Source organism: Heliangelus exortis, chromosome 4 (genome assembly GCF_036169615.1).
Source record: "Heliangelus exortis chromosome 4, bHelExo1.hap1, whole genome shotgun sequence".
In the NCBI taxonomy this organism is placed as follows: domain Eukaryota; kingdom Metazoa; phylum Chordata; class Aves; order Apodiformes; family Trochilidae; genus Heliangelus; species Heliangelus exortis.
Window position 1 is genome coordinate 9,521,543 of NC_092425.1, and position 20,611 is coordinate 9,542,153.

Genomic DNA, 20,611 nt, shown 5'->3' on the forward strand with positions numbered 1-20,611 from the left:
TTATAAGAAAGCAGGGTGAAGTGTGGGACAGCTGCCTCCATCTTTTCTGCCTTATTCTAGTGACCCTGGTAAGACAAGAGAGAGCTAAAAGAAAGTGGCTGTGGTGGGTGGGCTGCAGGGGAGAGTCGTGCACTTCCCAAGTGAAAGCTGGTGGTGAAATGGAAGCTTTGTCTGCTCTCCTAGCACCCACAGGTAGCCTCCAAGCATCCCTTGAAGCTTCTGGTTGGGTCTGAACGTAGCAGAACTGTGTTTCTCCATACACGATCTTTCTAGGGGTTGAAATAGCGCTTAAGGAAAGGTTGTCAGGTGTCAGCCCCAAAATCAAGAGCTGTCTCTGAAAGGATTTAAAGCAAAGACCTGAAGAGGTGGGAAGGGGAATGTTGATGTTGCTTAGTCCTCCCTCCTCTGGGTCCCAATGGAGTAAAAATCTACTAAGTAGAATCCAGCTTTTATCACCTTGACTGCACACGGGCAGCATCTGGAAGGGGGCTGGGTGTGTGCTGCTCGCCGAGAACAGCGTCGCGGTAGCCACTGCTGCCCCGAGAGTGCTGAAGAGAAATGATTGCTGACAGGGAGAGAGAGATGTGCCGGGGTGTTGTGCTGCAGGGGGGAGGCACTGTCCCGCAGCGGTGCAGTTTCTGGAGGGTGATTTGGAGAGAGGTTACCGGAGGATACTGCAGCGCTATCTTCTCCGGGTGTCTCCTCCGGTCAAACCCGGCGGGAACTCAGACCGGATGGCACTGGGGGCTTGTGCCACTGCGGGAGCCCGGGTCCGGCTGCCGGCACGGTGCCCCGACCGCTCCCCCCGCGACCGGGTGTCCAGGCAGCAGCGAGGGAAGCTTGCCTGCCTCTCGCGGCAAACCCCCGCCGGTGCCCGGGCTGGCTCCGCTCCGCACGGTGCTGACAGCAGCCCAGCGCTCAGCCTGACACCGGGAGCCCGCTGGGGCCGGGGGAGCGGCTGTGCTGCAGGGGGAGCTCCGCGACCGTCCGCCCGCGTCTGGCCGAGCCTGTGTGCAAGGGCGCCGAGCGGGTCGAGCCGGTGTCGGGGAGGCCATGGGCAGCCGCCTGCGGCCCGCACTGCTCTGCGGGGCTGCTGTGGCCCTGACGGGCGGCGCGGCCGTGGCGGCCTGGGCCTGGGCCCGCCTGCGGAGCCGAGCCGCTCCGCTCGCCGCCCGCGCTGCCGCCGCCTGCGCTACCGCCGCCGAGCAGGTACCGGGGCCGGGTGAAGGCAGCGGGCGAGGCCGCTGGGTGGGGGAGCACCAAAGAGGCCGCGCCGCCTCCGCCCGCCTCGGTGCGAGCGGGCCCCTGGGCCCGTTGTCCCCCTTGCGCTGCCCGGCAGCAAGGAAGGGCCCTGGCACGGAGCAGGCGGCGCGGCCCGAGGCCGCGGTGGGGCGGGCGGACAGACCGGGGCCGCTGTCTCCGCTTTTCTCCCTTGGTGTGTGTTGCCGGGCCGGCGGGTGTCCCAGGCATCCCCCTGCCCTGCGGCCCCGTACTTGTGCCGCAGCACCCGCGGACACCTCCCTCCTCACTGCGAAGCGGCTTTTGCGGTTCCCTCCAGCCCCGTTGTTGAGTCCCCCAGCCCTGCTTAAGCTCTGCACATGCCCCTTGGTGAGCCTGCTGTCCCTTGCTTTGCAGGGAAAAGGACACGGGAAACAGATCCTGGTGCTGGGCCTGGATGGGGCTGGGAAGACCAGCGTGCTCCACTCCCTGGCAACCAACCAGGTGAAGCGCAGCATGGCTCCCACCCAGGGCTTCAATGCCATCTGCATCAACACCGAAGAGTCCCAGATGGAGTTCCTGGAGAGTGAGTAAACCTGTTTTAGTATGGAACGCAAAATAAGTTCCTCTCCCATGTCCTAGGTATCAGGCACATATTTTAAAACCACTGCATTCCCTTGTGTCTGCTCTGATAACAAAGTTGTGGTTGTGTTCTCTATGGATATTCTGCCTCTTGAACAAGACGCTGTGCTGCTGTTAGCAGGGATCCATGTTTGTTCTCCCTTGTCCTCCAGGGAGTCCAGATCCCAAGGAAAAGTGACAATCCTAATTGTGTGAAGTCAGAGGTGTCCCCAGTAAACCCTGTGTTGTGGTCCATAGCCATTGCATGCTGTACAGCTTCTTGGTGCTCATGCCTGGCAAAGGGTGAGAGCAGAAGAGGAATAAGGTGAAAAAAGAGGGAGGAAAAGCTCTTTGTTCAAAAGCTGCCTAAGTGATGTTTTCTAGTCTTTAATGGCTTTTGAATGTCTGTAGGTTTTCTCCAAATTTTCTGCATTATCCTTAGCACTGATTTTGGGGTATTGTCTGTGCTCACAGAGAGCATCTCCTGTGATGCTTCTGGGTGTCACAGCTGTTCTAGGTGTAGATAGCTGATGGGGAAGGTAGAGGCTCTGAGTCAGGTCAGTCCCTGGTTACAGAGAGGCCAATATCCTATCTTCACTGACATCTGCCTTCTCTGAAGGTGGAAGCTGCCCTTGGCTTCCTGCTGTTTCTGCACTGTGCTGTACCAGTGCATGACTGGCTTACTTGGCAGCTACCCTTTTGACACCCTCATACATTTGTCAGCAGGCCTAAAGATACCGTGCTGTTCCCAGGTAAGTCTTTGGGATGTGAGGATGTTGGCAGATGATGAGGATCTAAGGCAGAGTTTCATTCCCAGTCCTACTACCATAAGAGTCTCTGTGATGTCTTAGGGAAATAATGTCTCCAGAGATGCTTATAGTTTGTGCCCCTCTCCTAGTAGGTGTAAGACACCTGTGTCTCCTACTGGGAGGTGCTTTGCTTAGCTGAGCCTGGAGGAAACCACATTATCTCTGCTCCTCCCTGGGGATAGCTTGGGCCCAGCACTGTGCACCCTGTGGCAGAACCTGTTGTTTCTGAGTCGTCCTTCCCTCTTTGGTCCAGGTTGGTAGTGGCTGAGATGTGATGGCTGCGATCTGACCCATGGGAAATGAAATGAAATGTCTCAGGCCAGTTTCAGCCAGGTAAATCCATGCATGGCTCTCTAATCTGGTTACTTATCCAGTCTGTACCATGGCCTAGTCCAGGGGTTAGCAGTCTGTGCTGTGATCATGTGGCACAAGATGATCAGCAGACAGAAGGATTTTCATTTTGCTGGCTTAGACAGATAGAAAACTACTCAAATAATTTTCTTTGTACCATCATATAGACAAGTGGATGATAGCTTGCCTCAGCAAGGGGTAGGAGCCGGAGGCTTCTGAGTTCCTCCTGATTTGGGGAAAAAAATGTTCTCTTTGAGGTTGCTGACCCCTGGGTTATGCTATGCATGAATGCACTTAACAGAGGGAACAGTGGTGAGCCCCCAAAATGTCTCAGTACAGAATCAGAGGCCTCTGTCCCAAGCTTGATGTATCTGTCTGTCCTCAAGCTCCTTTCAGCAGTGGCAGATTGCAGTTCTGCCTGCAGATATGCTGGGGCTCCTGAAGAAGACTCAGGCATGACCTAGTGGGAAATGTTGCTTTCCTTTCTGTGTTCTTGAAACTACTGAATCATTTTGACTTAAGTGAAAGCGAAACTGCCTTGAAACAGAGCAGTCACTTGAGGGCAGTAACAGGTGGCTGAGTAGCAAGTCGGTTTTGAAAAGAGTTCCTGTATGAGGCAGGAGACAGTCACAGGGTCTTTGCTTTGAAAACTTCCTGCGTTTGGGTGACTCACACACACCTTTGGAGCACCCCAGTACTCTGGAGTGAATGGTTCTGCAGTGTGGCTGCAAGAAGACCTGGAGAAGTGAAAATGGATCTGAAGTACTCAATATACTGTTGCTGCTCCTGCTCCTACCAAACTCAACAAACTAACTCTTTGTCCCCAGATGGAAGCAACTTGCTTCTTATGGTTTCACCACAGAATTGGTATAATACCTGGTTTTGAAAGTGGGCAGCTTTCCTCTGTATCCACCAGAGAAGGGGTCAGGGGTATCCTGTACAAGGATTTCTCCCATCACCTCAGGATTGCCTAAAGAATCTGGTGGGATTTGATTTTTCCTTCTTCCTAAACCCCCCTGGTTATTGGCAGTATGAAAGCTGTGTGAGTTTTGAACTAGTCCCTAGTGTCATACTGATCTGATGAATGCCCTCCCTACCTCTGAGCTAAATTTGTTTGTTGAAAATCGTAGGCCTGCTTTGTCTGAAGATGAAATGGGCATGTGGGGATGGGTTATATGGAAACATTCTCACGTGGTGTTTTGGGCATTAAGTGTTATTCAGCTCTCCTTACTAGCTTGAGAGCAAGAACCAACAAGGGAGAAAGCAACTGTAAAGAAACTAAGCCCAGAATCTTCTCAAGATAAGAGCTTAGAATAAATCATTTTTTTTCCCCCAGAGCATACAGATATGCCTGCAGGGGAGTTGACTTGGGGAAATAAAGGTCTCATGTAGAGTAACCCTTTGAGTTTTTTGTTAATTCAAATACCTTGAGTTTTCAGCCCAGGGTCTGCTGTCTGCACATCCAGGAGCATTGCTGCTTGGATTACTTGGTGAATCTTGTGCTGGTCTCTTCTCTTCCAGTCGGGGGCAGTGAATCTCTGCGTTCCTACTGGAAGATGTACCTGTCCAAAGTGCTGCTGCTCATCTATGTCGTGGACTCGGCTGATCATGCCCGACTGCCTATGGCAAAACAGCTGCTTCATCAACTGATCCAGAACAACTCCACCCTGCCTCTGGTGGTTCTGGCCAACAAGCAGGTAAGAGTTCCCTGCCACTAGTTGAGCTTTGGCTGGGAGCAGCTCTGAAAACAGCAACAAAGCCTCTCAAAGGAGGCTTCATGGCTTTAAGAAGGCTACACGGAGCTGAGGGTCTTTCTGGGACAGTTGCTGAGCACAGAAGAAAATGATCTGAGGTGGAGTTTTGGATCTGCAAGGAGCAGGTCCTGTGTTCAGAGATGGTCTGGTAAGAGCTATGGGTGGAAATAAAAGTTGCAAAGTTTGAGAGCTGCAAGGGAGACCTCCAGTTAGACCTGGTGCTAGTTTTGAGTTCTGAATGTCTGTAACAAAATCTTTATCTGGCAGTGACTGCAAAATGAAGTGCTGTTCTTTGCCTTTAGATGGGTTGGTTGATCCTAAGGCTGCTGCTGAAGCATGAGAAGCATTCTTCACAGGGCAGTGCCTTCCCCCGTGATCTTTGTGAAAGTGTCAGTGACTGGTGCTGCACCTGAAAAAGATTTGTGCCTGTGGGTTGGTCAGATTAATAGAATATCCCAGGGTTTTCAAGCCCTGATTTTCTTTTTCGAGGCCTGTGTGCTTGGTTATCTCTGCATTGTTAACTCCAAAATTTCTAGAATTTCAGGTGTGTTACTAGTAGCTGTTTGAGCTGGGACTTGAACACAAGTGCAGGCTTTGGCTTCATCAAAAGCAAGAGCTACTCTTGATTCTCTAGGTCCTGGAGTCAGAAGCATTGGGGCTTAGAGGGTATGCAGGGAGTGACTGTTGTGTGTTTGCCCTGCTTTTGTAACCCTGTGCTGGGTTCCTGGAGTCTCGGGCCACCAAGACTTTGGTCTGCCATACACAGGTAGTCTTATATTGTTATCAGAAACACTGGAATGACTAAAACCAGAACTGTACCTGTATTTCTTTGGGAAAAAATTAGGTGAAGGATATAAATATTATTTTTTCCTCCTAAAGCACTCTAGGAAATGTAAACCTGACCTGCCTCCAGAGCCTTGCAGACCCTTGTCTCCCTGGACAAAGGCAGTGGCTCACAGGGGTCACGGTGCTGCCACCTCTTGCAACCAACAGGCTTGTTTTGTTTTTGTGTTCCAGGACCTCGAAGGTGCATATTGCATCACTGATATCCACGAGGCTCTGGCACTCTCTGATATTGGGGACAAGAGGAAGATGTTCTTGATTGGTACCCATGTGGCAGAAGATGGCTCCGAGATCTCCTCCAGCATGAAGGATGCCAAGGAGCTGATAGCACAGCTGGTTCTGGAAACACAGTGACAGCTCTCTTCCTACAACATGGTATTTGCAGCTGAAGGAGATGAGGTGTTAGGGTCAGTTTGCCACGTGGCAGCTGAAATGTACAGGTATCTTTTCCTTGTGGGTGTGAAATTCCCCCTGAAAATGCTGTTTAGATGGTAAGAAAACTTACAGTGGTTTGAAAATACATTTGAAAAGTAGTTTATTTTTTAGTTTATTTGTAGGGGAAAATTAGACAGTGGTGTTATGGGAATATAGAGCTTAGGTGGTCTGAGATGGCTTCTTGCCAGCAACAATCAATCTTGGACTTTATGCAGTGAAAATAAGCTGGCTTGATGTCTCAGGTTTACATGGAAACATGTTTACTTCCCAGGTTTTGGAGAACCTTATTAACAGTGTTATTCTGTTAAAAATGAGACCTCACTTCCTGAGCGTCAGAAATGTAAAGTGCTGTGACTTGCATTTTTCTCAGGAGCATTTCTATTGTTGCTGTATTGGATCCAGCTTTTAAGGCAGTGGCAAATTAGTAATCTCTGGAAATTGGGTTGTTTACTTCTTCTTTAGTGGGTAAGAGTAAGAAAATGGAGGCAGTAAGACATTAAGTGTTTCTTTGCCTACAGGGCAAAACCAGAACAGTGTAATTTAAAGCAGTGACTGGAAGCATTCAAGTTAAATTGGCACCAGAGGTGGGAGACTTCCACCAGGCTGGGAGGCTATTAAAGTTTAGTCCAATTTGACCTCGAGAAAGCACTTTTACACGTGAAAAGCCTGGGTTTTTTTGAAAGTGATTTCTGCTAGGGCTGGAGGTAAGGAAGATGAGTGTCTGACGAATGCCACCCTCTTAATTAACCTCTCCCAGCGTGATCCAGCAGCTGTTCTGTAAAAGGCCTGTTTTCCAACCGCATTTTTTTCTACGAGGGTTTTACAGTTTTGTCCTTTGGAACGGATGCATAAAGCAGACACTTTTATCCCAACCGGTGGTCCGGGCTTCATTTACCCGAGCGAGGAGGCCGTGGAATACCCTCCGGGCCTTTTTCGGACAGAAACCGGGGCCTTCTCACCCGGCTGCCGAGGCCGGCTGCCCCGCCTCTGCGCGGCCCCGCGCACCATCCGCGGCCCCCCAGGCCTTAACCTGGGGCGGGCAGCCGATCCCTCGCTCCCCGCCCCGGAGCCCGGCGGAGCTGCCGGCGCCTCGGTAGCGGCGGTGCCCGGGGAGCCGCCGAGCTCGGGGCCGGGCCGGGCCGGGCCTGCGGCCGTCGTTGCCGTGACGACGGGACCGAGCGCCATGTCGGCGGGCGGGTCACCCCCCGGTGGGTGGGGAAGGAGGTGGTGCGGTGGGCCCGGGGACAGCACCTCCCGTTCGGGCAGCCCGGTGCCCGGGGGCTCCGCCGGCCAAAGGGCTGCCGGGCGGGGCAGGGGTGGCGGGAGCTTGGGGGCCTGCGGGGCGAAGCGGTGCCGGGCGGTGTCGTGGCCGTTACCGCCACCGGGGCTCCCCGGAACCGCACCCGGTTTCCTCGCCACGGCTCTGGTTTGCCTGCCGTGTCCCCCCCGCACCCCTTTTAAAAGATGGCGGCTGGTTCTGTACTGCTCCAGAGTGCCGGTTTCATACGGCCGCTGCTCCCCGGGGCTCTCAGGACGAGCCGTGAGGTGACGGCGGGCAGTACAAGGGGTGGCTGCAGGGTGCCAGGCGCTATCCCGCAGGTCAGCGGTGGCCTCTGGTGCTCGTCCCAGAAGGAGGGTGCTGGTGTCGGGACGTGGTGTTTCGTCTTGCAGCAGAGCAGAGCACTTCTCCTGCCAGTGCTGGGGAGGTAACAGCACATAGAGCTGCCAAGAAATGGTGTCCTAAGGAGATGCACAAGCTGCTTCTGCCTTGTGATGATTTCGTGCTGAAGCGCAGGCAGCCCGGGTTGCAGGTGCTACCAAGATTTTAAATTCACCTCTTCTTGCCTTTGCAGTTTCTTCTTACTTGTCTACACACTCACGCGACAGGTAAGAAACCCTCCCAGTACTGGTGTCCTGTCCGTGTGTCCATACCATGCCCCGGGTCTCTTGGGCAGGGCTGAGTAGGGGATTTATGCAGAGCAAAAACTTTATCTATCAGATGACACAGTGATAAACACACAGAGGAAACGATGCCTGGTTTTGCCCTTCCTCCTGCTTCTCGTGGTAGACAACATCTGACTGTCCTGGCCCTTCAAAATGGAAGCTGTGACCCTTTGCATTAAAGGGAGTGGATCTCAAAGGGAGGTGATCCCCTCAGTCAGTGAGTCTGTGTGAGCTCAGGTAGTGGGGGGAGGTGTTTCTGTGTCTGGCTACAGCAAGGCCTTGTTTTCCCTGCTGGGAAGTATGAGCCAAACCAAAATGGGGGCAAAGGCTCCCTTTGTCACTGAGGTGGCTTAATTCCTTCAAGCTGCAGAGCTGCTGCAGATGCCTCCTGTGTGGGGACATGTCAGGGTTTAACACTGGCCTGGCAAGTAAACTGAATGACAGATGCTCTCTATTAATCCCCTTCCCCTCCCAGATAAAGGAAGGAGAGAGAATAAGGCAGAGAGACTTATGGGTTGGAAACTGAACTGCACAGCTTTAATGAAACAGTAATGATAAATAGGAAAAATTACTAGATATATACAAATATACAGGAAAATGGATACCACGTTCCTCCCACCTTTCCCCCAATAGTTCTCACCTCACCACCGAGGCTGCAGGGCAGCCCTGGGAAAGTCCAGGCTGGACTCCTGGAGTCGGCAGCAGTTGGGAGCTGGAGGCAGGAACACACAGATTCAGGCTGGCACGGATCAGGACCACAGGCAGAGGAATGGATGGAATCCTCCCAGAATGCTGAAGCAAACAGGGACAGGAAAATAAGGGGAAGCAGGAAGGGGTTTGACCCTCTTGATCCCTCAAATTTATACTGAGTATGATGTGTATGGGATGGAATACTCTTGTTTGGTCAGTTCTGGCATCTATCTTGTCCATACCTTCCCAAAGGAGGGTTTCAGGTGTGACCTCTTTACTCCTTTTTTCCTTCCAGAGGGCAAAATGTTCCTCAGAGCTGAGCAGTGTCCTGGGCTCTGCACACCAGTCTCTAGCAGTAACTATAAACATCGAGCATTATCAGTTCTAGAAGCAGACACTGTCTGAGAAACTTGCTGTGAATTTCAGCAAGTGCAGCTACTTACAAGAGACTTACCTGAAAGCAAAAGTACAAGACAAAAAATTACCTTTATCCTGGCCCAAACCAGGACAGGATGCCTGTCCATAGCTTTTGCCAGGATAAAGATAAAGAAGTAGTTTTGTTGTTGTTTTTTTTTTTTTTTTTTTTTTTTTTTTTTTTTTTGTTTTTTGTTTTTTTTGTTTTTTTTTTTTTTTTTTTGTGTGTTTTTTTTTTTGTTGTTGTTTTTTTTTTTGTTGTGTTTTTTTTTGTTGTTGTTGTGTTTTGTTTTTGTTTTTTTTTTTTTTTTTTTTTTTTTGTAGTTGTAAAACCCCCAAAAACTTAACAATTGTCAAGTGAGTCAAGGGAACTGATTTGGACATATGTGTGACTTGTCCCTTGGCCTGCCTGCAATGCAAGCTCTGCACAGCAGTGTCCAAGCCAGTGGTGTGGGGTATCTGGGCCACATGGACTTTGTGCAAGGTTTGGCTGTGGCTGTGTGGTGGATCTGTGCCAGCAGTGGAGGAAAAGCAGCGACCCTGCTTGCAGAGCAACACAACCAGGCTGGAGAGGGGGACCTCTGCCTGGTGATTCTTCACCTCCTTGCACCTCCTTGCTTCTGGGGAGCTGCTTGGGGTTGAAAAAGTGTTTTTTTAGCTCCTGAAGTGACTGCTGCCTTCCCGAGTGTGTCTGATCTCGAACTGGAGGCCAAAGTCCCATGGACAGTTAGTTCCTTCTGGGGGATCTCAGTGGGAGCTGTGTTTGCAGTGCTGTGACCAGTGGTTAGGCATGATGGAGAGAGAAATCAGCAGGTATCTCTCAGGTAGTGTGTGCTGAGGATGCTCTAACAGCAGCCTGCTATTGCAAGGGTCTCTGTGGTGCTGAGCTCATCAGCAAGTGTTTGCTGGTGCTCAGCATCTCACTGGAGGTATCAGCCCCACCAGAAAAACCACAGGCGTGTCCCCAAGGCACCAGATTGCTTTCTGTCAGCAAACATCACTCTCTGTTGGCGTCCCCACTCGTCTCTAGGTCTCTGCTGCCTTATTGCCAGGTGATTAGTAGGGAAGAAGTGCCCCAGGCTTTCACCTTCTCTTCTTTTTCCATGGTGGGGCACCTCCACAGCTACCTGCATCGTGTGGTTGTTCCTCAGCTGCCTGGTTGGGGCAGACACCTGCACCCACCCCAGTGGGTGGATGTAGGCTTAGTCTGTGACATCAGGGAGTTCTGCAGCACATTTGTGGCACTGGCATCATCTCCTCCTTCTCTTTGTACCCGTGCTTACAAAGCACAAGTGCTTCCCAGCCACTGGGATTTCAGGCCTGGGAAGCTTGAGCAGCAGGAGCAGACAGCAAATACCTGATCTTGAAAACTTTTGGTCTGATGAATACTGTAGCATCTAAGATCTCTATGCTAAATAGACTGGAATAAAATTATAAATAAGTCTTCACCTGTGCTCCTAAAGCCACATGGGAACAGTGCTGTCTCCACGATGCCTTTTTAGTAAACCACAACAGTTGATAACAAGTGTTTGTGTTCATCTGGGCTCGTGTAGACTGGGAGAGCACCCACCTCCAACCTTCTAGGGTTGCATGGCATGTTATTAACTAGAAAAGTACCTTCCCCCTCTCTCTGCCATGTCCCCAGGGGACCCTGCAGGGTGGGCAGAATTGCAGATTTGTGCTCTGTAATCCAGGAGATAACACAGTTATCCGTGGGCTGGTGAGTTCTCCAGATTAAACTTTCCATCTCCAGATGGAAAGATGGATCCAGATGGATTTCTTGGAGAAAGATATCTCTTAAGTGCATTCTCACAAGGGTTGTCTTTCAAAGGTACAGGGATTTTAGGGTACGTTATGGCTTTCAGTACAGCAATAGCTTCTTTACGCTTTGTGGTTTAACTGGATGTTTAATGGCACATTTGTCCTTTTCTGCAATTTTGACAGGATACAGGAACTCGCAGAACCCAAGAAAATGGCTCATGCACATGATCCCAGGTAAGGAGGCACCCAGGCAGCTCTGGCCCAAGGGCTGAGGACTGATTTGGCCTCTGCTGGTGCAGACCCTTTGCCTTTGGTGCTTTCCTCTCAAAACCAGAAGCAACTTCAACGAGAACAGATTAAGATGTTCAGTGTGTGAGACACTCTCTTCAATTTCCTCCTCCTTGTTTTCAGTCCAAACACTGGGCTTGCCCCAGGTCTTGCTTTTGCCTCATCTGAGCTGCTCCACAAAATGTTCCAGGGTAGTTGGTGCTGTGGTGCAAGGAGAGTGGACCCCATTGGAGCCACAGGCTGCTGTATCCTGGAGGATACAGTCCATCTTTAGGAACTAAGTTGTTGTCTGCATTATGGGGTGAAGCTATGACTTGACAAGCAAGGGTAATGGTCTCTTGATAAAGGCTCTTCTCCACTGCATGGATGGGTGTCACTGTGCTTCAAAAAGGCTCCACAAACCCATCACCCTGCTGTTTCCTGTCTTAACTACCCTGGTGCCCTCTCCCAACATGACCTCTCTCTCAGTAGGGGGTGAGCAACTCCAAATTCTCCCTAGGCACAGAAGAGTAACCACTAACATGCTGTAAAACCTCACCCACTTTCCATGGCACACCCTGACCATAACATTATTATTATTTTTACTGTCATTCCTGTGGTATAGTTAGCTGGTAATGGTGAGGCAAGAAAAATGCAATCATGAAACTCCCCCAGGGGTTTCAGAGATTTAATGAAACAAGCCTTTCTGCACATCCATTGGTAACTGTAAAACTGGATTCATCACTTGAAGGGCAATTTCTTTTTGAGTGTACAACCACATGGACAGTGTTAAGAAATTCCATGTCAGAGATGGTGAGTACTCAGGGGATGGCAGCAGCACTGTGGAGAGCCATAGGGACAGTGTGTCTGTCCCATCCTAGGCAGGAAAACATAGGCCCAGCAAGCACTTTTCACATTTGTGCCTGTTTCTAAACATTTGCACCCTTGCTGTCCTTGCTAGACTCGTGTTGGGAAACCAGGAGACAATCTGGACCCTCTCACGGGCTTCTGTGAGAACTCAGCCATCTTCAAGAATAGTGGCACTGGCCAAGCCCAAGCAAGATTTTTGCAAGCACCGGTGCAGGTCAGTGATGTGGTTGCACGTCCTGAGGAAGGAGACAGCTCAGGTAGTGCACTCTAATCAGGGGATGTGCTTGTTCCCAGGTGTAGGGGAGATGCTATCTCCTTTCCTGCTGATACTGCCTGCAGGGACCTCCATGCTACTGGGACCCACCAGGCTGTGCTGGTGCTTGGAACAGTGGCTGTTTGTAGCAGGGCAGAAAGTCACCCAGGATGCTTGACTTGTCAAACGAGGAGGAACTCAGGGGTGCTAAGTTTTGGTGCCCTTTTATTTCCTCATACCTGCTCCCTGGTTTATGAGAAGGGCTTCTGCAGTGGATGGTGGTTGCTGGTCTGATTAGAGCTCTGGGTTCAGATCAGCTGCTGCAGAACTGTGTAAGTCTCCAAGTGCATGGGAATATGTTCCTCCAAAAGCCCTCAAACAGCAGCTGAGCTTTAGTTTGGAAGCAGAGACACTGTGTGTGTGCACATGTGCCTTGTTGGAAACATGGATTTGTGACACCTGTGCATACAGAGGGACTGTGTGTCCCCAGAGTGTTCCCTGTCTGTACTGGGACTGATGTAGCCCACCCAGGCACCTGGGATCATCACAATTTGTGATCCTGGATCTTCTCAGAGCCTGGCCTAAATCTTGAGGATGAAGATTAGGAAGTGCTATCAGCAGAGAAATCTTGGAGCATCCTGCTGGTTGGAGGAAATCTGGGTCTCTGGCCTTGAGTTAAACCTCTGCAGCCAGTCCATGCTGTGGAATAGGAGCAAAAAATTAAGTAAAAATACAAACATCCGTGGGGCTGGGTGATGTTGCATTACTTGAAGCAACTTGTATGTAGCTCTGTCAGAGGGGATGAAGCTCTTTTGGAAACAAGGTAGTGGTTCCTAGTTTGCTAGAAGTCCTAGCAGTGAGAATGGAGGTGAGATAGTGTTGCACTCCTGGCTTTCCTCTGCCTGCAGGGATGTCAAGACACGTGCAGTTTTCTCTGCCACTGTCAGGGGCTGTCGTCCACCTGAGAGCTGCCTCTGACTAACTCCCCATCTGACAGCCCTCTTCTGCTCACCTCTTTCCTGATGATGACAGGTATCTGCCAACACCTGTGACTGATGGAAAGCTGGGTGAGCACGAACTAGGCGAGCCTGGGGAGATCCCAAGATGAAAGGAGCTGCAAGAGCACAAGGTGTTGTTAAGCCATTGCAACAAAGAGGTTTCTGAATTGGCAGAGCTGAGCAGATATGCTGCCAAGTTTGTGTTGTGAAGCGACTTCTTGAAATGGCCCAGGGAAAGGCTTTGAAAGCAATGCACTGAGGGTGCTTAAAAGAGGACTCTGCAAATGTGAACAGCATTTACCTTTCAAGTCAGGAAATCTCAAGTGTAAATTCCCATTTGTTCATGGCTTTTCCATGTGCACTGCTGCTGACTTTTGTACATGCAGCAGGCGTGAACGTTTAACCACATTTAGGATACCATCTGCCAGGTTCCTGTTTTCTGTCAGTTGCCTTTTACTAACTTTTTTGTGCTGTCCCTCAAGACCCCTCTTCAAGTACAGCTGTGGACGGGAATCAACGATCTGGGAGCGTCCCCCACTGGTGGATTTTGGCCTCCCCTCTGATCGGCTCCTGAAGTTGTCTGAACCTAAAAAATGCCAGGCTGCCTACCTGCAACAAAGGTGAGAGGTCAGAAAGCCTGGGGTGCTATAGGTAGGCCCTTGGGTCCTGTAGCATCCATGCAGCTTTAAAGTAGTAAATACAAAGTAAGAAATAGAGGATGGGTAAAACAGAGGGCAAAATGCAGAACAGAGACTCTGCTGGGATTAGGACCTCTGGACTCATGGCATGAATAAGTTCTACACTGGAAATGGCCACAAGCCAAAACTGCCTTTTATTATGGTAAACATGAGGCTTAAACACAAATCATAGAATTGCTCAGGCTGGAAAAGACCTTCAAGATCATCAAGTCCAGCCTCGTCCTAACCCTATTACCCTATTCCTGATGACCCACCATTAAACCATGCCCCCAAGCATCACATCCAGGCAATTTTTGAGCACATTGAGGGATAGAGACTCAACCACCTCCCTGGGGAGCCTGTTCCAGTGCTTAACAACCCTTTATGTAAAGAAGTTTCTCCTGATATCCAACCTAAATCTCCCCTGATGCAACTTGAAGCCATTTCCCCTTGTTCTGTCATCTGCCACCAGAGGCAAGAGACCAACCCCACTCTCACTACAACCTTCTTTCAGGTATTTGTAAAGAGTGATAAGGTCTCCCCTCAGCCTCTGTTTCCCCAGACTGTACAGCCCCAACACCCTCAGTTCCTCCTCATAAGGGATGTTTTCCAAACCCTTCACTGCCTTTGTTGCCCTTCTTTGGACTTTTTGTATTGAGATGCCCTAAACTGAGCACAGTACTTGAGGTGGGGCCTCGCCAGGGCTGAGTACAGGGGAAGAATCCCTTCCCTGGTCCTGTTGGTCACAGAGTTTCTGATACAAGCCAGGATGCCATTGGCCTTCTTGGCCACCTGGGCACGCTGCTGGCTCATGTTCACCTGCCTGTCAATCAATACACCAAGGTCCTTTCCTGCCAGGCAGCTTTCCAGCCACTCTTCTCCAAGCCTGGGGTTATTGTGGCTAAAATGCAGAACCCAACACTTGGTCTTGTTGAGTTTCATACAGTTGGTCTCAGCCCAATGATCCAGTGTGTCCAGGTCCCTCTGTAAAGCCTTTTTACCATCCAGCAGACATTCCCTCCCAACTTGGTGTCATCTGCAAATTTACTGAGGGTGCCTTCCATCCCCTCATCAAGATCATTAACAAAGATGTCAAACAGGAGTGGCACCATCCCTGAGCCCTGGGGGACACCACTCATGACTGGCCACCAGCTGGATTTAACTCCATTGACCACAGCTCTTTGGCTCCAGCCATGCAGCCAGTGTTTAACCCAGCAGAGTGTATGCCCATCCAAGCCATGGGCAGCCAGCTTTTCCATTAGGATGTTCTGGGGGACAGTGTCAAAGGCTTTACTGAAGTCCAGGTAGACTGAACCAACAGCCTTTCCCTCATCCACTAAGCAGGTCACCTTGTCATAGAATGAGATCAGGTTTGTCAAGCAGGATCTGACTTCCATGCCCATGCTGACTGGGCCTGATTGTCTGGTTGACCTTTAACTGTTCTATAATGGCTCTTGAGATTATCTGTTCCATGACCTTCCCTGGCACCAAGGTGAGACCGACAGGTCTGTTGTTACTGGGATCCTCTTTCCAGCCTTTCTTGAAGATGGGTGTCACATTTGCCAGTCTCAGACCAATGGGACATCCCTGGTTAGCCAGGACTTCTGAAAGATGATGGAGAGAGGCTTGGCAACCACATCTGCCAACTCTCTTAGCACTCTAGGGTGTAACCCATCTGGCCCCATTGATTTATGAGTGTCTGGCTTATGAAGCAGGTCCCTAACCATTTCCTCATGGATTACGCAGGGCCTAATCTGTTCCCTAATCTGTCTTGTATTTTAAGGGACTATGTGCTCTGTGAGCAACTAGTCCTGCTGTTAGAGACTGAGGCAAAGAAAGTATTAAATAACTCAGCCTTTTCTTGATCCTTGGTCACTGTGTTTCCCTCTGTGTCCAATAAAGGATGGAGATTCTTCCTAGCCCTCCTCTTCTTGTTGATGTAACATTTATTGGTATTTTTCATCATTGGTATTTTTCACCACAGTGGTCAAGTTCAGTTCCAGGTGGGCCTTGGCCCTTCTAATTTTCTCTCTACACGTCTTTGTATCCTTGTAATCCTCACAAATTGCCTATCCTCTCTTCCAAAGACCATAAACTTTCCTGTTTTTTTCTGAGTTCCAGCCACAGCTCTCTGTTCAGCCAGGCTGGACTCATTCCTTGTCAGCTTCTCTTCCATGACTTGGGGATGGTCAGCTCCTGCACCTCTAAAATAACTCCCTTAAAGTATGCCCAGCCCTCCTGGGCTCCTGCATCCTCCAGAACTGCCTCCCAAGGGATTCTCTCAACCATGACCTGGAAGAGATCAAAGTCTGCTCTCTTGAAGTCCAAGGTGGCAGTTCTGGAGAATCCCCTCCTTGCTTCACTAAAAATCAAAAACTTTATCATTTCATGGTCCCTTTTCCCAAGACGGCCACCAACAATTGCATCCCCCCCAACACCTTCTCTATTAACAAACAGCAGGTCCAGGAGTACACATCCCCTTGTTGGCTCCCTCACCATCTGCAACAAGCAGTTGTCTCCTACACTTTCTAGAAACCTTCGGGACTGTTCTCCCTCTGCTATATTATATTTCCAGCAGATATCTGGGAAGTTAAAGTCCCTCATGAGAACAAGAGGTAGAGACGGTGAGACCTTACCCAACAGTCTATAAAGTACCTTATCCACCTCTTCATCACCTTCCAACATCCCAGGTGCAGCCTGGTTTAACTAATGTGGAGGAATATCTGTGAGTGGCAGTGTCCTGACTCTCTGCTTCCAGACCTCGCCAGTCCCCTCAGTGGCCCGTGTCACCAGCTGCACTGAGCCATAAGGCTTCCCTGAGGACCCAGGAGCTTGCCCGGCCAAAGACAGTGCACCCTGATTTCCTCCTGGGCAGAGAGGTGAGGGGGTGGTGGAGTGAGATTTGGGGGAGGCAGCTCAGTCCTGAGCTTTAACATTGTCTGTCGTGCCCCTGGATGTGCCCAATGTGAGGTGAGAACCTGTCTGGTTCTGCTGCTGGAGTTTTTAGGTATTAAGAGAAATTGCTTTTTTGGAGTGAGATGCTGTCTTTGAAGATCTCCTTGCTGAGAGACAGAAAACAGCCAGGCTGGAGCAGCCTAAAATACCAGGAGAGCCAAAGGAGGAATCTGGAAAAGTGGAGAAACCTGATGAGAATGTCCTGGTCAGCTCCTAGGGAGTACAGCTGGTAGTTGGGCAGCTAAGCTCCTCTGTGTACACAAGGGGGATGAGCCTGCAAACACTGGGTATATTTCAGGAGTGTTTTATTAGAAGCCCAATTTACAGACACATTTCTGAATTTGCTCCTTCTAGGGAGACGATTGCTTTGGCAGGGGTGAAAAGGCTTGGGGAAATCTCATATTACAGTCATTTCCATGGCAAAGTTTCCTGGCTTTAGTTTCTGGGCTGGGAAATAAGGGAGGCTGTGGTGGAGCAGGCCTTGGCATCAGTCCCCCTGTGAAAAACAGAGGAAGAAGTCCAGTGCTGGAGCAGTAGTCACTTTTGCTGTAGGAATGCTTTTAACAGCACCAGGATATTTACTTTGAAATCTGAGCAGCTTAGCGCAGCAGATTATTTGATGCAGCCATGAAGGTGTATACGAAAATTTCTTATCCCTGGAATAAATTTTGCTGCACTTTCTGCCTGGCTGCACAGGCTCTCATTACAGGCATTCCTCTCCTGACTATGAGTGGGCAACAGCTGGGGGGAAAAAAGCAATATTGGCTGTGATGTACGAATCCCAGTAGTGCCAAGGTGACCTTGGAGTTATGGAGAAAGAAAAGTAATGGGTGCTGGGAAAACGAGTGCTCCTTCTTCTGTCTGTAGAGGGAGGGTGCTGGGAGAGACATTGTGTCCCTGTGGATGAGCTCTCTGTACATTCCTCCTCTATTTTGAACCTCTGCAGGTGCCAACACAGATTTCAGATGCTGCAGCCTCAGCCAGAGCATCCTCACGGCTGCAGCATCTGGCAGAGCCCCGGGTCAGGAGGCTGAACTGCTGCTATGATTACGGCTTTCCCGAGTCTGCCATCCGCCCGGTAACGCGGCACCAGCGGGGACCATGGGTGACAGCAAAGGGGAGGGCAGGGAGATGCCCAGGGGTTCTCTTCATGGCAGCCCTGGGTGTGCTGCTGTCTCTGAGGCTAATGTTGCTGCTTCCTGGGCTGGACTCGCCCTCCAGCCAGAGCACTGACTGACTCCCAGCAAACATCCCCAAGAGAGGATTTGTGCCTAGCCTGCAGCTGTAAGGATGGGGAGAGAGAGACTCGTGTAATTGGGATCTCCAATGCAGGAGGATGAGTTTGACATGAGTAAAAGGAGGTTGGAGGGCAGGTTGTGGGACTGGCCAGGCAGTGGTTTCTCCTCCCGGAGCTTCTGCTGGTGCCAGTCACAGTGTGGGCAGGACCGTGTCCCATCTGTGCATCATCAGGGGCTGTGACCATGGGTACACTGAGTTGTAGGCTGGTCACCCTTGAATGCCAGAAGCACCTCTAAGGACCTTCCTCCTCATTTGTCCATAGGTTTCCAGCTTGGCTCAGAAAGCAATCGCGAGCCCTCGGATCCTGGAGCTGGCAAAGGCAAAACCAGTGCATGCTCAGTATGTGCCCCTGAGGGATGCTGCATGGCCAGTGACAAAGGCTGCACAGCAAGCAACCATGACACCAAGGCTCGAGGAACTGGCCCAGCCTTGCAAAAGGTAGGTGCTGCTTCCTTGCCATGGGCAAATGGATCAGCTGTCAGCCCATTTTGTGCAGACCATGGCACCTTTTTGGTCTGAGCTTGGCCAATGTGATTAAGTCACTTTCAGAATCCGTGGATTGCATATGCCTGGGTGTGCTAATGCTACATGGACTGTGGTTTAAAAAGCATTTTTTTTGGGGTGGAAGGAGAATCAAAGGAGAAGAAATAGGGAGTTTCCAGTTCCAGTAGGAATGATTGGTTGGGACTTCTTAAGTATTAATTGCAATTATGAAGAGTAAGCAGCTGACAGATGGCACACTAGCATGCTGCCCAGCATGATGCAACTGGTCTCAGCCTGTGCTGCAGGAGGTGCTGGGTAGGATGTTTGACAGAGGGTGAGGGAATGCCTGTCTGTAGTGGCTGTGACAGCAGCTTTTGGGGCACTCCCTCCCACTGGTGTCCTGGTGACAGCAGCAGAGACGTGACTGCCTGTGTCCCTGTGACAGGGAAGGGTAGGGCTGGGCTGGAGGTGTGTCAGCTGGCAGGCAGCTTTGGAAGCTGGCCCTGCTTCAGTCAGAATTGACCAGCTCTGTCCTTGCTCCCCCAGGCCTTCTATGAGCTTGGTTCAGTTAAACCCAGACGCGTTCACAGTGAAGGAGGCTGCTAAGAAAGCAATTTGTTCTGCTCGGATCCAGGAGCTGGCTCGTCCAATTAAGCGCTGAGCTCCTTCAGAAACACGGCCCACTGCCCCTGCTGGCAGCCCCCATCACCCCGTGGAACATCTCCCTCTTCAGGCAGTGCTGTGGCTGGAAAACCCGCTTGAGCATGGGACAGCACCTAGCTGGAACAGTTCCTTTAGAGCAGCCACTTTTTACTGGGACTATCTGGGGAGTGAAATAAAACGGCAGAGCCTTCGAAAAAAAGTAGTCAGCAGGGAAGAAGAGCAGAATTTGACCTAATGGGAAGCCTCTCTCCTTAAGATGGGTTATGTTTGGAGTTTATCACATTTTTTTTTTTTTTCTTCTTTTCTGTAATAGTTAAAGAAGTGACGAAACAACTGCTGGTGGAAGCCAGCACAGGAAGGAACTGTTCTTTCATATAAAGAAGTTTGACAAACCAAAGCTGATGGTGTGCAGTCGGTTGGTGCAACACAACTCCCGCCCTTGGGTTTCAAAATTTTTGCTAAAGTTTAGAGAACTTCTTAGTTTTGTACTGTGACAGAAGCAGAAACACAGGAGGCTGCAAAATTCCAGATCCAGAACTCGAACTGATAAAGTACAGAGCTTTGGTACAGACTTTGGAAATGCTGGGGGGTGTGTTGAGTTGGCTTGGTTCTGGAGACCATTTTCTCAAATGCTGTCTTTGATATGAGTTACAGATGTGGGGTAAATCTCAGACATTCAGTTGTCTGACCCTGGACAAAATAATGAAGCTCTGCATTAAGATTTTTGAAGTCTAACTCAAAAAAACCCCCAGAGTTCCCCTCAGTGCAAGGGAGAAGGCAAACTACAAAGACTAAAAGGCTGTCAGTGCCAGACTCTGCAGAAGAAACTTGGAGCTCCAGTCATGTCTGAGGGTGAGTCAGTTTGGCAGCTAGGTTACAGGGGAACAAAACAGCCTGTGTAGGATATGGCACAGGGAGATTGCTTTCATCTGTTTCCTGTGAGCTCAGTGTGCTCTGCAGTGGCAGCCTAACTGGTGATGATGAACTGGAGATACTGAGGTAAGAGAGATGCTCTCCAGCTAGGGACAAAGACCAAAAACGATACCCTGTGGCAATTTCAGTGCCACTGTATCTTAATTTTCTCTGTGTTAAGCTGATTTTCCTTACAAGAGTAGAGGCAAGTGACCACAAACCAGAAGAGGATTTCTCAGAGGATCCACTAATTGATTCAATAATCCACTGAACAGAGAATTTTTGAACAAAACGAGGTCCCTGGGCAACAGTGGTTGTTGTTTTTTAGCCCAGGCATCATCCTATAGCAGGATGGATGAGAATTTGGGCTTTGTGCAGGAGTCCCAGCACAGCT

At 50.3% G+C, this 20,611-nt stretch overlaps 2 protein-coding genes across 4 annotated transcripts; both read left to right on the plus strand.

Annotated features, from left to right (window-relative positions):
• The first annotated feature begins 920 nt into the window (after positions 1-920).
• On the plus strand, positions 921-6,903 carry ARL9 (ARF like GTPase 9). Of its 2 annotated transcripts, none has more exons than XM_071742894.1 (4): positions 921-1,209; positions 1,636-1,804; positions 4,521-4,696; positions 5,771-6,903. In XM_071742894.1, the coding sequence occupies exons 1-4, from the start codon at positions 1,054-1,056 to the stop codon at positions 5,948-5,950; spliced, it is 681 nt and encodes a 226-aa protein (XP_071598995.1). In that variant the 5' UTR covers positions 921-1,053; the 3' UTR covers positions 5,951-6,903. The 2 variants fall into 2 exon arrangements, with proteins under 2 accessions (XP_071598995.1, XP_071598996.1); XM_071742895.1 differs by lacking the exon at positions 921-1,209 and adding an exon at positions 2,902-2,981 and having other exon boundaries at positions 1,758-1,804; positions 5,771-6,129.
• Positions 6,904-7,083: 180 nt separating this feature from the next.
• SPMAP2L (sperm microtubule associated protein 2 like) lies at positions 7,084-19,702 on the plus strand. Of its 2 annotated transcripts, none has more exons than XM_071742896.1 (9): positions 7,084-7,239; positions 7,885-7,918; positions 11,024-11,074; positions 12,069-12,191; positions 13,711-13,848; positions 16,664-16,784; positions 17,807-17,938; positions 18,422-18,597; positions 19,189-19,702. In XM_071742896.1, the coding sequence occupies exons 1-9, from the start codon at positions 7,215-7,217 to the stop codon at positions 19,301-19,303; spliced, it is 915 nt and encodes a 304-aa protein (XP_071598997.1). In that variant the 5' UTR covers positions 7,084-7,214; the 3' UTR covers positions 19,304-19,702. The 2 variants fall into 2 exon arrangements, with proteins under 2 accessions (XP_071598997.1, XP_071598998.1); XM_071742897.1 differs by lacking the exon at positions 7,084-7,239 and adding an exon at positions 7,462-7,576.
• Positions 19,703-20,611: the final 909 nt, after the last annotated feature.

Coding starts and splice junctions, on each gene's coding strand:
- ARL9 (XM_071742894.1), top strand. CDS start 1,054: ATGGGCAGCCGCCTGCGGCCCGCACTGCTCTGCGGGGCTGCTGTGGCC. Junction 1,210..1,635: donor GCGCTACCGCCGCCGAGCAG/GTACCGGGGCCG, acceptor CTTGCTTTGCAG/GGAAAAGGACACGGGAAACA. Junction 4,697..5,770: donor TGGTTCTGGCCAACAAGCAG/GTAAGAGTTCCC, acceptor TTTGTGTTCCAG/GACCTCGAAGGTGCATATTG.
- SPMAP2L (XM_071742896.1), top strand. CDS start 7,215: ATGTCGGCGGGCGGGTCACCCCCCG. Junction 11,075..12,068: donor GCTCATGCACATGATCCCAG/GTAAGGAGGCAC, acceptor TGTCCTTGCTAG/ACTCGTGTTGGGAAACCAGG. Junction 12,192..13,710: donor TTTTGCAAGCACCGGTGCAG/GTCAGTGATGTG, acceptor CTGTCCCTCAAG/ACCCCTCTTCAAGTACAGCT.